At 37.1% G+C, this 14,824-nt stretch overlaps 2 protein-coding genes across 2 annotated transcripts; both read left to right on the top strand.

The window, feature by feature from the left end:
- Positions 1 to 4,498: 4,498 nt before the first annotated feature.
- Positions 4,499 to 6,649, top strand: LOC149045013 (uncharacterized). The gene has a single exon (XM_089207576.1). It carries the CDS (start codon positions 4,591 to 4,593, stop codon positions 5,719 to 5,721), a length of 1,131 nt encoding a protein of 376 aa, XP_089063702.1. The 5' UTR covers positions 4,499 to 4,590; the 3' UTR covers positions 5,722 to 6,649.
- Positions 6,650 to 7,669: 1,020 nt separating this feature from the next.
- Positions 7,670 to 14,812, top strand: LOC113683213 (glutathione S-transferase Mu 2). Its single transcript, XM_089207589.1, has 11 exons — positions 7,670 to 7,839; positions 7,949 to 8,024; positions 8,449 to 8,513; positions 9,982 to 10,029; positions 10,125 to 10,158; positions 11,099 to 11,148; positions 11,619 to 11,669; positions 12,353 to 12,448; positions 13,352 to 13,441; positions 14,307 to 14,327; positions 14,627 to 14,812. The coding sequence occupies exons 1-11, from the start codon at positions 7,804 to 7,806 to the stop codon at positions 14,708 to 14,710; spliced, it is 651 nt and encodes a 216-aa protein (XP_089063715.1). The 5' UTR covers positions 7,670 to 7,803; the 3' UTR covers positions 14,711 to 14,812.
- The last annotated feature ends 12 nt before the right edge of the window (positions 14,813 to 14,824 follow it).

Below are 14,824 nucleotides of genomic sequence, written 5' to 3'. Positions count from 1 at the left end.
AACAAACAGGAACGACGGAGGTTTTAATTACAAACTATGGTCAGTAATAATTTTTTCTAGCTTAGAGCGTAAATCGTCAATGTAGTAAAATTCGGAAGTTTAAAATAAGTTGAAAGACTCGAAAAAACGCTTTGCTAAACTTGAGAATACCCGGCCAATTGTTTGCATCTCATGGAACAACAATGTATTATGCCTCGTTAAATGATGAAACGCAACAAACGCACAGCATGACGCACTTGTTAGCAGTGCTTTAGGCCTTTTATCGTTTTGAGATCGGCTACGCTAGAGGCTTGAATAAACTCTGCTTGTTAAATATTTTATTATGCTACCTGGCACTGGTCATGAAAATCGCTTACTTTGCGCAAAATTTCGCTCGAATTGTGATTCACACTTAAACACACACTTTTTCAACTTGAGAATACCTGGCCAATTGTTTGCATTTCATTGAACAACAGTGTTGTTAAATGCTGGAACGCAGCGAACGCACAGCATGACTCGTGTAAATGAAGATCTTTCGCGATTTTTCAAAGGTGTAAGTATAGTTGAATTGGTTTAACACTGCTTAATTCGCAATCTCGTCGAACATCATCGCCAATTACATCTAGGAAAACAAGCTTTTCTGTCCGCGATTTACTCGGGGTGTTATTAAAATTTTATTCCAGTTTAAATTTTTGCCTCAATACCATGGTTTATGTTTAAAAGGAAAGTTTAAAAAGTGATTTGAGATGATAGGGAAATATTTTCGAGCTGTTTTCTTGGCAGTTCCAAGTCAATTTTATATTTAAAAAAATTGGCCATCTTTTCCAAGTCGGAACAATGTTTAATGCTGTACCAGAAAAACTTTTTAGTCCAACAGTTATTTACAAATTAAAAATGATAAGCAATGATTTGAACTATTAGTTCTTTGTTACTGTTAAATCACTTGAAGAACCTCGAGGAACCTGTATGAAAGAAATGCGGCCTGGCCTCTTCAGAGTTGCTAAAAGATGTGGAATGAATGGACATTGAACTTAAGAGACGGACAGTCTCAACAAGTATTCCTACAACAAAAATTTATCCCTTAATTTGCTGTTATACATTTCAAATGTCATAATTTCAAGTCTCATAATTATCAAATGTTGTTATAGAAATATAAATAGACAAACATGCATTCACAAACGTGTCCTTCAATAGCGAAATCCGTTATTGAAGTCATTCCTAGAAAACGAAATGTGAAAATTAGGGGCAAACCAGAAACTAAAATCTGGAATCTTTTGTGTTTTGGAATCCGGAATCTGCAGCGGTAGAATCCGGAATCCATCACCTGGAATCCGGAATCCACAACGTGGAATCCAGAATCTAATACTGTCCTAGATTATCTTACATAGGGCGATACTTTTCAACGTTGCATGGGTTTATGAAACAAAATTGAACTAGACCCTGTGAGCAAGGTAACTGGGATACCTGGATGGTACTGGATCCTTGGAATCAAGTGTGGTGATACTACGGGTGTCGGACTAGTATACTGAAATAGTGAGCTCAAGTCTGGCCAAGGGCATACACCTATTTCATAACATAGGCATACTATGCATGCAAGAGTTATTTTTTGTAGGGTGGGTGGATTACTTGAAACATTGTAAGTGTTCTACATTCTTACAAAAGGAAAGAAGAGTATTAACGCGGAAAAGAACGAAAATGTCGAATTACCTCACACACAGGTATTTTGTGGTAGATTATGTGCATTGTGCGAATAAGTGTAACCAAAAATAAACTGTATTGTTGCCACGGATACAGTTAGTACAAAATGCAGACCGCAGACTGCAGACCAGATACAAAATATAGACTGCAGTCTGCAGAGTCGGTACAAAATGCAGACTGAGAATCTGAAGAGTTTCTACGTCGGGTATATAACAACATGTCATCTTACAGCTTACCGAGCGTCACGCAATCGCTTCTCCGCGATCAGCCTTCACGATTATTTGCACTATTGTGGAAAATTCCTGGCCCATATCTTGATGAAAATCGATCGTAATAAAATTTCAGGCCTTCAATACAGTCTTCTTACTTTGCGCGCGAGTTGGTTGGTGAGATGTCTGTACAGATTTTACCAACGTACTAAAAGTAGATGACGTGAATAAAAGTGATGGTAAAGCAAGCTTGAAACGGCAGAAATCGCCTGAAACTACAACGGATACACAGGGCATGAGTAAGTTTTATTAATATTACGAGAAAAATGTTCATATTTCGAAATATTTATCGTTGTAAATCGACCATATTTCGTTCCCTATACTATTCCTTACAACGTGTTCAAATTCTCAACGGTTCCTCTCGTAACTTAACACCGAGTCACACAACGCATGACACGTTCATGAATTGATCGTTGGCTTTTTCTCGAGGCGTGAGCTTGGGCCGCCTGTGACAAGACAATGGCGTGAAATATACTTGACATAATAACATTATACACAAAAAACACAGGATTTTAGATCATGTATTTATTAAAAAGAATATCCATACAACTAAAATGAAAACAAACATAAGATTCACCCTTCTGATCGTGAAATTAATACCATTCGCACTGTTATCGTACCTACGTTCCCTGGCATCAAGTAAATCCAACATGGCGTTTTTCTTCACAAGCAGTTTGCATCCATTAGAGTTTTGTTCTTCAGTCCCACGGTAGTCGTGTTGTTCAATAGATTGCATAGAGTATATGCACTTTGGTTTCAGATTTCAGATTTTGCTTTTTACAACAAGTATACGTTTTTCAACTATGACATTGGCATACTTGGCATACATGGCATAAAAGGAATTCAAGGCATTCAAATCTTTCATAGCTTTCAAGCGTTCGCAACTCAATCCGCTCAATAACATCTTTTAGTGTGGATTGGCCGCGAACAATACGACTTGTGTATGCGTCTGTAAGTATTTTGAGCGTTTGCGCCATATTGCTCCAGATGATCGTATTCCAAACACGTTAAAATACAAAACGACCGATAAAAGAGTTTTATAAGCAAAAATCTCGTGGTTCGTCATGTGACCCGGCCCTGTCCGTGCATGACAACGTCAATCATCATCAATATAGCACGCGTGATCAGCATGTGAACACCTCATTGGATCACAGTTAGTTGTCATGGTGCTGAGGGCCCAATAACCACTGGGTACCATTCCTCATTTTTTCCATTAAGTGGTGGAGGAAAAAAAAGACGACAAAAAACAAAGGCATTTTCTAACTGGGCTACCACAGGTATCCCAGTACCAATACTATAAGGAACTTTCGAAAGAGCTCAAATGTCACCTGTTCTTGGTTACTGGGACATTCGAGGGGTACGCCTCACATCATAACCTGCACTTGATCAGTTTGTGACAAATATTGGGCTGATTTATTGACTCTGACGTGTACAATTTTTTTAAACATTATTTTTTGCATCGAGCATCATCCATCTTCTTCTAAACTACACTGAAACCGAATTTAAGGATGAGCGCTATGAACTTGGTGATGGTAAGGTGTCTTAAATTTCTCGTGATCAATGATAACCCGCGGGTGGCGTTGAATAATCAACAGCCCAATCGCTAATGTCTCTTGCAGCTAGCCCTTTACATGTACCGTTGAATACACAAAGTAAGCTCTTAGAATGAATACATTTTTTCTTTGCTCTAATTGTTTTCTTTAAGTTGGAACATTTTCGTAATAAAACCAGGCACTTCTTGTATTGTCTGAACTTGTTGTCATCCGGTGACACGAAGAATCCAAACATATGAAAATCATAGATCATGCACATAGCGACCAAAGTCAAGGAATAATGACTAATAATTAAAGAAACAGTGTCAATGTTTAACGTCCTTTAGTTCCATAGATGGATATCTGGTATTTCTTTCAATCAAGTGTATCAATCTGGCGCTGTTTCTTTACGGTTTTACTTTCAGCTCCAGAGTACAGCGCCAAGGCTTGGACCTCAGTCAAGTACACCCTGGGACTGTCATTTTCCAACGTGAGTTCAGATACTTTAAACAGGATCGTTAGGTTTGCTTCCTAGGCTGGCTCTTCTACATGATTTACTGTCTCTATGCTAACTTGGCTAATTTATCATTGTGCAAATCTACTACAGAGCTGTAGCATGTTGTTGATTCGCCCAAAGGGTCAGTGGTGTTAAGTTTAACGAATCGTTTTTATTATGCACCCACTAACAATAACTGTCTTCACAGTTGTGAAGCCATATAGGAAAATTATAGAGTTAGGAATTATAAGGCATACATATCAGGTATATCCTCAACGCATGAAAGAGATAAGATTGGAGCATAACAAAACTGAGCAAGAAAATAACCTCCGCAACAAGTTATCTGTATTGAAACTTGGTAAATTTTAAAAACGGGGAAGGACAGTGATTAATTTTGAGATCGGACTAGAATCACTAGTACCACCGGGGGCTTGGAAGTGGCGGCCTGAATACAGTCACCCTCCTCTGTACTCCCACCTCATTCCTCTACCGGGCCAACTAGCCTTGCGTGACGGAAAGGGATGAATTACACATCCTGGATCAGTTCCAAGAAGGGAGTGAAAGAAAATGGCAGTTTTCGAAGATTTTTGGGGATACAAGCATCAACTCGAGTTTCATGAGAGAAATGATGTCTTCATACAATTCACATGAGGACAGAAACCATCTCTTGGATGTGGTCGATCGAAGCCCTCGCTCACCGAATGCGATAAGACCATGCTTCTACATATTGCAGATCTTGGGCATGTGGAAACCTAAAAACGGCAAGTTTGAATTTTTATGGCAAGTTTATCGGGTCTTTGTGTATATCGTCTGGTTAGGATGTCTTGCAGCTATTATGTGTTTGGATTTTGTTCACTATGGCTTTAATACGAAAAAGATTCATTTCAGGGAAGTGACAAATAGCGCTTGTACTTGCATCGATTTCCTGTGCCCTTTCGTTTTCACCCTGTATTATTTTAACCGCGGTCAGTTTGTAGAGTTGGTCTTCAAAGTACAGAATGTTTCCCATGGGTGGAAGCAGAAGTTACGCCGTATTTCTCTCTGGTACACTCTGACATCTGTTATTCTCTGGGTTCTCTGTGCCTCATTTGTTATGGTTCACTGGTTTCCGTTCTTCTCTGAGTGGTGGCACTACGCAGTTTACATACCCGCTGTTGTTTACATCACAGGCTGGTGGGCAACATGGCTCAGTATCTATGGATTTGTTTGTCACGTCCATAGTCTACAAATTAGTACTGTTATAGAAAAAATTAGGATGAGAGAACGCCGGCCAATTTCTATTTTACGAGAACACTTTGAGCTTCAGCAATCAATAGAGAAAACGCAGAAAGATTTCGCTGTCATCATTTCTATGGCTGTAGCATATCATATATTGGATTTGCTAGTTTTTAGTTTTGCGTATTTTAATTCAGCCTTTGGTAGCGACTACCCTATCTGGCAATATGTCGGTACTGTACTTTTCGATTTGCTTAGTATTATTTTCAAGCTCTACCCTCCGGCTCTTGTGGCAGCAGCATCACATCGCATAGTTGTAGAGGCTTCAAAAGGATGCAGGAGAAGCCTCCACTCGGCAGACCTGCCTACAGAAGATATACAGTTATTCCAGTACATGGCGCTGTGCGAGCCAGACATGGGTCTCAAAATTCTTGGAATTCGTATCACTGTAGAATTAACAGTGAAGATTCTTATGACAATTGTCACTGCTGGTGTATCATTTATAGCTTTTGTTATACCACGGCTCAAGTAGATGAATTATTTTGCGCTTTTTTTTTTCTACAGGAGACTCATTCGGCAAGTAAAAATGTATTAGTTTCCTGTGTGCAGCTATAATGTTGGACACCTTAACGCCCCATGAGAGGTAGATTGACTTATTGCGAAAGCGCAGTTTTTCAGCCAAGTCAGAATAAATTAACTTTTTACCCTTTTTTTTTTCAACATAAAAACTTGTGATAATTTCCTCTGCGGAAAAAAATTAAAGATTGTCATTCCAAAGATCTGATCGTTTCGAACTTCCGTGATGTCTTTACATTAAAGAATCGATCTCTGCGCAGTCTTCTTGGAGATTTAAAAGCACAGTTTGATCAAATTTAAAACTCAACACCTTGCCGAAGCCTGTTAGATGTCGTTTTCGGCTCGACCGTAAAGGAGAGACCATTCATTTGCAAGACACCTTGACACATTTATTTTCCTTTACATTCAGCAGCTACTTGTTTTTGCCTACAAGGTTACTCAGGGTTTATGCCTGGCCTTCTTAAAGAATTTATGGTAAAACGCGAGATTAGGTATAGCTATGAAAAAAATATGTGTTTATACATTTCAAAACCTAAGACAGATATGGTTGAGAAGTTTATCCAATAAACGAGCGCTATACTCTGGAACAGGCTTGGCATTGAAATTAGAATGAACAGCTCGTTGGACAATTTTATATGAGAAATAAAGAAAATCCTCTCTGAATTTTACACATTTTGACCTGTTTGTATTTAAAGTAGGCTGAATCTTAATCATTTATTAGTATTTTTAATTGCTACTGTAATTTAATGTTGGTAGAATCTTTATCATATATTTGTTGTTTTAATTACAACTGTAATTTTCTTTTCTTGTCAGACTAGACACGACCATATCAGCTACGCTGTAATTTTATCATGCATAAATAAATACCTTTATTATTATAATAATACGCGTGAAAAAAATACTTATTACCTATTCTTCCTATTATTGTTAAAGTCTCTCGGATTATGGTGTTTCCGAAACCTCCTCTCTACCTGGATTACCTAAAAACTGAGAAAGAAAATTTGGGACAACTACAGCATCATGAACCAACGCACGTAAAAAAAAAAAAAGAAAAACACACTTTCATAAATTTGTACTCTTCTCCCAACCATCTCCCCCCTCCCCCTCAAAACGAATAAAACGAATAATCGGCTAAAATGACGCACAAAAAGGCCGTCTTCGTTTCTTTACTTTTCACGAACGTAAATGGATGGTGCGAGGTCGCCTTTATCGTTTACTTTATCGCCAATGCATTTGGCTCACAGTAAGAGTCCACCCTCCAAGATTACCTTGAAGCCTTTGTCAGGTTTCGATATAACAATGCAAAAGAGTGTACCATTTTGACTTCTCGTATACCAGTAGTTTTAGACTCTTAGAGTGCAATCAGTATAATGTTAGTTTAGTTAAGGTCCTTCATATCGTTTGGCAAGACTTAAAATGAATCATGTGTTTCGTTCCGTTATACTCGATAGAGGTCTCGATAGTATTCTTCAATATTGCCCTTATTTGGTCTCTAAAGCTAAATTTCCAGCTATCTTTCTCGACTAATATTGGCAGTTATTGCGAAGAATAAAATTAAAGCATTTCATTAACATTTATTTAAAAACATCAAGAAATCTAGGTTGCAACTTCGGAAATTTAGGTAGCAACTTTTTGGATTTTAGGCACTTTTTAAACATTTTTTGGCGCTCCAGTGAGCAACTTTCAAGCATTTTACGAGCACAGTCGGGACAGGCCTTCTCCCAGAGCCCATGTTGAAAATAGCTGAAACCCAAGGAATGTCCTCGGGATTCTTTTCAACATTGCAAAAGGGGGAGGGTATGCTTTCTACCAAATTGTTTCAAGTTTAATTTGTTTTCAACCGCTTTATCCTTTGTCTCAAGTAGTCTATGTTTAGTATAAATTTCATGACGCATACATGACACATTGCCTTGCTTTTTTCGAGTGCATAACCTTATCTGTCTAGACTGTGTGACAAAGCCGCAGGTACTTTTCAACGTAGCGTGGGTTTATGAAACAAAATTGAATAACACAATAAGGAACTCTTGAAAGAGCTCAAATGGCACCTATTCTTGGTTACTGGGACATTCGAGGGGTACGCCTCACATCATAACTTGCATTTGATCAGTTTGTGGCAAATATTGGGCTGATTTATTGACTCCACGTGTACAATTTTTTTAAACATTATTTTTTGCATCGAGCAGCTTGCTGAGCCCATCCGTCTACTTCTAAACTACACTGAAACCGAATTTAAGGATGAGCGCTATGAACTTGGTGATGGTAAGGTGTCTTAAATTCTAGTGATCATTGATTACCCGCGAGTGGCGTTGAATAATCAACAGCCCAATCGCTAATGTCTCTTGCAGCTAGCCCTTTACATGTACCGTTGAATACACAAAGTAAGCTCTTAGAATGAATACATTTTTTCTTTGCTCTAATTGTTTTCTTTAAGTTGGAACATTTTCGTAATAAAACCAGGCACTTCTTGTATTGTCTGAACTTGTTGTCATCCGGTGACACGAAGAATCCAAACATATGAAAATCATAGATCATGCACATAGCGACCAAAGTCAAGGAATAATGACTAATAATTAAAGAAACAGTGTCAATGTTTAACGTCCTTTAGTTCCATAGATGGATATCTGGTATTTCTTTCAATCAAGTGTATCAATCTGGCGCTGTTTCTTTACGGTTTTACTTTCAGCTCCAGAGTACAGCGCCAAGGCTTGGACCTCAGTCAAGTACACCCTGGGACTGTCATTTCCTAACGTGAGTTCAGATCCTTTAAACAAGATCTTTAGGTTTGCTACTTAGGCTGGCTCCTCTAATAGTGCCTACTTGGTTTACTGTCCCTATGCTAACTTGGCTAATTTATTATTGTGCAAATCTACTACAGGGCTGTAGCATGTTGTTTACTCTAAGCAAGGTTGGGGCTGGGAGAAAAGCGTGACTCTCCCATAAAGAATCAAACATCAAACCCTCGGGCCTTCTCATGAAGCCACAAAAAACTTGTAAGCATTAGGCCACTTTTAAGTTTCATATATTAGATGTGATTGGTATTGAGCAGGAGGATTTGTAATTTTGAAAGTGTTGAGTGTTTCGATACATAAAGAAGAAGGTAAGTTTTGAAATTGATTGTCAAACGTTATCTGTGTGCACACACAACATTTTTAACCCTCTAGCCCCTAATGGTGACTAGCATCTAACTTTACACTGAGGTATTACTGCTGAATCAAACATTAAGCTCATGAGAATTAAATGATCTCAAACTTGAAACACTCTTGGTTGTTACCCCATAACTTCTTTCTACTTGTCAGTGCTATAGAAAATGTATGAAGAATAGTATGGAGAATGTACATGCTGATTTTAGCATAAAAGGGGTGTAACACTGGTGATTCTAGTGGTAATTGCAGGATGGTTGAGGCATGTGAACCTAGTATCTGGTCTAGCCCACCAACAAGTTCTCCTGAGCTTAGTAGTAGAGAATTGAAGGGTGAAACGCATATGTCTCAAGTGTGATTCTTTGTGGGCTGAGACCCAAACTTTTTTCTTTTTCCATTCTTTGAACCAAAATGACAACGTTTTTTGACATTTATTGAATGAGATGTTTATCAGTGAAATGTATCTTGAATTTTCAAATTTTTCATTTTGCTGCACTATTCTGTGTGCTGTGTCAACATGCATTGTCCTTTGCCCATGAAGTCTTTGTAAATTAGTCTCTCAGTTAAAGGAAATAGTCAGCCCCTTACAATCAGATATGATTTTCCTTGGATTTCTGACAGAATGAAATTTATTGTTAGTAACTCAAACCCTTGATTACTCCAACCTCCCACTTGCAGCCATTTTTGTTTCTCTGCAGAAAAGGTTCTATGTAATTTTGGTTTTGATGACCTGAAATATATTTTCAGTACTGGACAAGTCAAAACAAACTGTAGTTCAAAGCAATGTATTTTCTTTAATCAGCCATGTAGTCTGCATGTGTTTTGGTGAAAAGAATGTATTAGTAAAGTGGAGTTTTACTACGGAATATTTATTTAGAGAAACATCCCCAAGATTCCTATCTTCTTGTGCTTCTTGCATTAAATGCTCAACCAAGGACTTTCCAATTAGTTGGGTGATGTCCCAAGCTTGTGAGAAGCAACTAGATTTGCTTTCTGCTCTCTTATGGGTGCTTAAGTTCCTTTCAATTAAATACAGCTGTGTATTAATGGATTTTGTATTTCCTTTCATACAACAGCTTCCTTATTACATTGATGGGGATACGAAGATCAGTCAGAGTAATGCAGTAAGTCAATAAAATTATAGGAATTGTTCTATAAATAATCTGTTCATTTAAAGTGCTTAATGCTTCCTTAATTATCTAATAAATGCAATTTGCAGATACTTCGTCATATAGCAAGGAAACATGATTTGTGTAAGTGTGCATTTCCATTATTTGACTAATAATTCTGGAAAGAAGGTCAATAAATACAAAGGACATCTTCAAGCAAATAGAAACTTGTAAATTGATGCTATTGTCAGAACTTAAAAACTCTTGCTTTAACTTTGATTGCTTTGGTTTTGTTTTATCTGGCTTTAAGATTGGTCTAGAAAATCCTCTGCACCCTCTCAACCAAAAGTATTCAAAACTAAGACCAACTGAACCTTGGTCACTTGCTTTTTTCTGAACTTCAGGCATACAGTTTTCTTGTTTTTACTTTTAATTCTTATTTTCTCTCGGTAAAAGTTTTCTTTGTTTTAATTGGTCATTTCAGTTACTTTGGACTGGTTTTACAACACTATTAAATGCAATAAAAGGTCCGTGCGTGGTTCTGATTAATTAGCATTTGAGATCATCAGTTTTACAAAGATAGATACAAGCTACAGTCAAACCTGTATTAAGTAGTTACCCATGGGGAATGGTGGAAGACTGCTTGATTTAGGTTAATAGCCTAATTCAGGTTCTACAGAACAGGGTTATTATAAAATATGATAAAAGTGGCATTTTATGTCATAATTGACCACTTAATTTGCAAAACTTGTTCAGAAATACTGCTAACATTGATTTTGGGAGATAAACATGGATCAAATTTTGCCTGAAAGACTATTCTTAGTTTGATTTAAGAGGTTTGGCTTTGAGTGACCATTCAGTACAAATGAAGGACAATACAAACAGGCCATTGGGACTCATGGTGACCATGGTGGTCACCCTTACAAGGGTGACCACCATGGCTTAATAAAGGTGACCACTTAATACAGGTTCAACTGTTTAATGATGATGTTTGTCCGAGAGATGATTGGTTCCATGTGTACATCAGTAACATTTTTCTACTCTGGTAAGCTTGTAAAGAAGAATGCTCTTTGTAATTTGTAAGGTGGCACATCTGAAGAAGAGAAAGTAATGGTGGATGTTGCAGAAAACCAGGTTTGCTCTCTCTTCTCTTCCTTAAGTAAAATTTTGCTAGTAAGAACTTTAACAGCTGTTGCAAGAATTTTCTTGTTTTGTTATATTCCTGTGATCTTCAAATGATCTGAAAAGGTTGCAATCCGCATTTTGAACTGACTACTACTTTAGAGAAATGATGAATATTTTGCTGTTTGCATTCACCATGATAGAAAAACTACACTCATTTTTCAGGATAGTAAAATGTATACATTATTCCTCTTTGCATTTTATTTTAGGCTGGTCAGTCTCTGAGTCTACAATATCTTGCTTTTTTTTCCAAAATTGTGTTGTGGTAATCAAAACTGTATGTTATTTCTATAAATCTGAATGTCTCTTAGCCTGCTGTGTAGGTCACAGGACATTTTGATTTTGATTATGTGTAAAATAATTATATGATGACTTTATTTTATAAAAAGTTAATATTGTAACACTATTTTAAACTTTTGCAGCTCATGGATTTCCGCAAAAAGTTTACTGGATTGTGTTATAATCAGAACTTTGTGAGTACTAACACTTGAGAGTAGTTTGTACATAATTTATTCAATTTCAAACATAGTTTCTCACAATTATTGTGACCATTGTTTTGATATTTCTTGGGCTTGAATATTCTAAAATATCCATTAATTTTTGCATGGTGCAAAGTTGCTGGGCAGTTATCAAGCAATAAAAACTCTATATCTAAATTTATCTAGTAATTGTTTTAATCAAAAAGAAAAAAGGCCAGCATAAAAAAGCTAGCTCAAGAGTTTCATTTTTTAATATTAATTAATTTACTTGGAAGAAAGACAAACTTATTCTTTTAGAATGTATTTTTCAAATTTCCAATGACCATTGATAGCGAGTGGGTTATAGTTGAAAAGTTTTTTCACGATAGTTTTTCTTTGCATTTTCCTTAGCTATTTGTTGTTTTAACTTACCTGTCTTACCTATTTGGAGAATGGTGATGCTATTTGCTTTCATTCTTGAGTTTTTGAGGTGTCACACAGACTCTTTTATCTGTAAATAGATTTCTGACATTTCAGACATTTTGTGTCAAGGCTTGTTGAATTAGCAATATGTTACTCTTTTGAATGAGATGTTATTAAGGTGTGCTTATTAACAGTAGATTTGTAGTTGTTGTTTAATCATATACTAGATGCCAGTTGGTTATACTCTTTTGGTGAATATTTATCTTTCCTGGCAGGAAACATTGAAAGAGAACTACCTTAATGATGTCAAGCCTATGATTAAACAATTTGCTGAATTTTTGGGAGAAAAGAAATTTATAACTGGAGATAAGGTAAACAAGTAATAAGATCCAAATGTCGATGACAAGTTAAGGCTGAAGAATGTACCAGTAGAACTTGCCAATCAAGGCCTGATGCAGAATAGGGTTTTCTTAAGCTTTTGTTTAGTTTTTTGGTTTTTTTAGCTCAGAGAGGGTCCTGCAGCTTTTTTAATCAATCCTTTTCCAACCTTTCACCCTTTCACCCCCTTAGAGTGACTGGCCTCTAATTTCTCTTTAAAATGTCACCCTGAAATCAAACATAAAGGTCTTGAGAATTAAGGAACAAACCACCAATTCAAGGAGCTCCTGATTTCAGAATTGGTTTTCATTGCCAATGCCATGGGTAATGTAGAGAGAACTGTTGGCGTCCTTCTGTCTCGGGAGACAATGGAGTTGCGCCCATGGTCAGTCTGTGGTGGAGCTGCAGCGCCGGCTGTGGCTGTAGAGACCGATCCTCGAGCGGCAGATCCTGCTGCAGTTGCTGCATGCGAAGAACATAGAAGAAGTAGAGAGAACAGTGTGGAGAATATTAACCCTTAACACCCTAACATCAGTATGCATATTCTCCATACTGTTCTCTCTATGTTTCCTTTGGTATTGACAAGGAGAATTTGGTTAGCAATGCAGAGATTCCTTAGTTAGTGATCATTTCAGTTATTCTCGTGGCCTTGATGAGTGATTCAGGGATGACATTTTAAGGAGAAATTAGATGCTAATCACTCTTAGGAGTTAAAGGGTTAATGTTAGGGTGTAAAGGGTTAATGTTTGATTACTTTTATTTGAGGGAACATAAATTGTGAAAACTCTGATAAAGTTCCTCTGAGAAACCAAATCTAACTTCCTGTAGAATTAGTTAGCATTCATCCGGCCTACGATCCTCAATATTGAAAGTCTTAATATTTTTCGTTGCGACAGATAACGTTTGTTGATTTTATCCTGTATGAAATAATGGATGAACACCAAATTTTTGATAGTACTTTGTTGGAGCCACACAAAAACCTTAAGGTAAAAGTTATTTGTTTTCTTTTTGATGCATATTTCAACTTGAGGCGAGGAAGAATATCTTCTAAACGTCACGCCTGTACACCTCAGCGTTCTTTAGGTGCTTCATTGAGGGGACTTTAGGGGTTACCCCATTAATGCCCCTTTAGCACTTCTCATTCACTCTAGATTCCATTTTCTGTCAGGCTTGAGAACAATCCTTTTTAACTCGGTTCTTTTATTATTTTCATCTTTGTTGTTACCTTTCTTTGACTACGTGATTTTTCTGTGGTATTCAAGTAGCTTTGTGCAAGGAATATTCCCCAGTTGGTCTAAAATACAATATAAATTGATCACAGGCTAAAACTCAGTAGAAATCAGTGGACTTTTCGGTAGTCTTTTTTTTCCTTGAAAGAGAGGAACCAAAGAGGGGAACCAAGGGGATGATTTTTCAAGGGAAGAAGGGACCATGAGCTAACATGGGTGTAGTTAGCTACAGGATTTTTATTCCCTGGAGGAAAAATATTTTTTAAGTCGTCAAAGAAATTCTTCTCTGTAAAATTTGAAATTCTGTGCTACAGTATTTTTGGAATGTCTGAATATCAAGTTAGATTTTGATTAAACTGCCATGATGTTGTGTACTGAGGATAAAACACAGAGGAAAGTATTAATGGGAGGTTGAGGCGTTTAGCAGTGCAGAGCAATTTTCGATGAGCACTTATCCATAAAAAAACAGTTAATTTATATTTTTCAGATTCATCTTCACAAGTATTCTACAACTGCTCATACAATTTCTAACGTTACTTTCCACTCAGCATCCCTTATACATTTTGAACTATAATTTACTCTATCTTTTTATTACTCAATAAACTACTTCGCTTATTTTCAGGATTTCTTAAAACGCATTGAGGTAAGTAGGCATTAAGTTTCCTGTAGCCATAGTAAGTGTCTTCAATTTTTATTCGAAGAGGAAGATGTTGATCGCGAGACGGTGCAGTCAGTATCAAGTTGCTGTAGAATGTTTGGATAGGCTCCCTTTGTTTTTAACTGTGGCCAGATTGTGTGTTATGATAAGTTAATGTGCTTCTCCGTTGAGGACGAGAATAAGGCCACCTGTACCACCTTGGATATAGCTTAATTTTTGTCACTCCGTACAAATGCTGCCAAGTGACAACTTTTTCAAACTATCTTTGTGGTTTCTTTGTGCAGGAACTACCTACCATTGCGGCCTATCTCAAGTCAGACAGGTTTAAACCTCGTCCTATTAACAACAAGATGGCAAAATTCAAGTAAATTGCGGTGAAAAGCGGGATGAAAACGAAGCTTTCTGCTCTTTTAGCTTAGTTATGTAGATTTGTGTTGGTGAGAAATAAAGTTATCGTAGTCTGCACACAAGACTAACTGATC

Source organism: Pocillopora damicornis, chromosome 5 (genome assembly GCF_964200805.1).
Source record: "Pocillopora damicornis chromosome 5, jaPocDami1.2, whole genome shotgun sequence".
NCBI classification, from domain to species: Eukaryota; Metazoa; Cnidaria; class Anthozoa; order Scleractinia; family Pocilloporidae; genus Pocillopora; species Pocillopora damicornis.
This window is presented reverse-complemented; position numbering and strand designations above follow the sequence as displayed.

Excerpts from the sequence above, each read along its gene's own strand:
- LOC113683213 (XM_089207589.1), top strand. The coding sequence starts at position 7,804 with ATGGCACCTATTCTTGGTTACTGGGACATTCGAGGG. Across the intron at positions 8,025-8,448 it reads GCGCTATGAACTTGGTGATG|CTCCAGAGTACAGCGCCAAG; the intron begins GTAAGGTGTCTT and ends TTTTACTTTCAG. Across the intron at positions 11,670-12,352 it reads TGTGTTATAATCAGAACTTT|GAAACATTGAAAGAGAACTA; the intron begins GTGAGTACTAAC and ends CTTTCCTGGCAG.
- LOC149045013 (XM_089207576.1), top strand. The coding sequence starts at position 4,591 with ATGAGAGAAATGATGTCTTCATACAATTCACATGAGGACAGAAACCAT.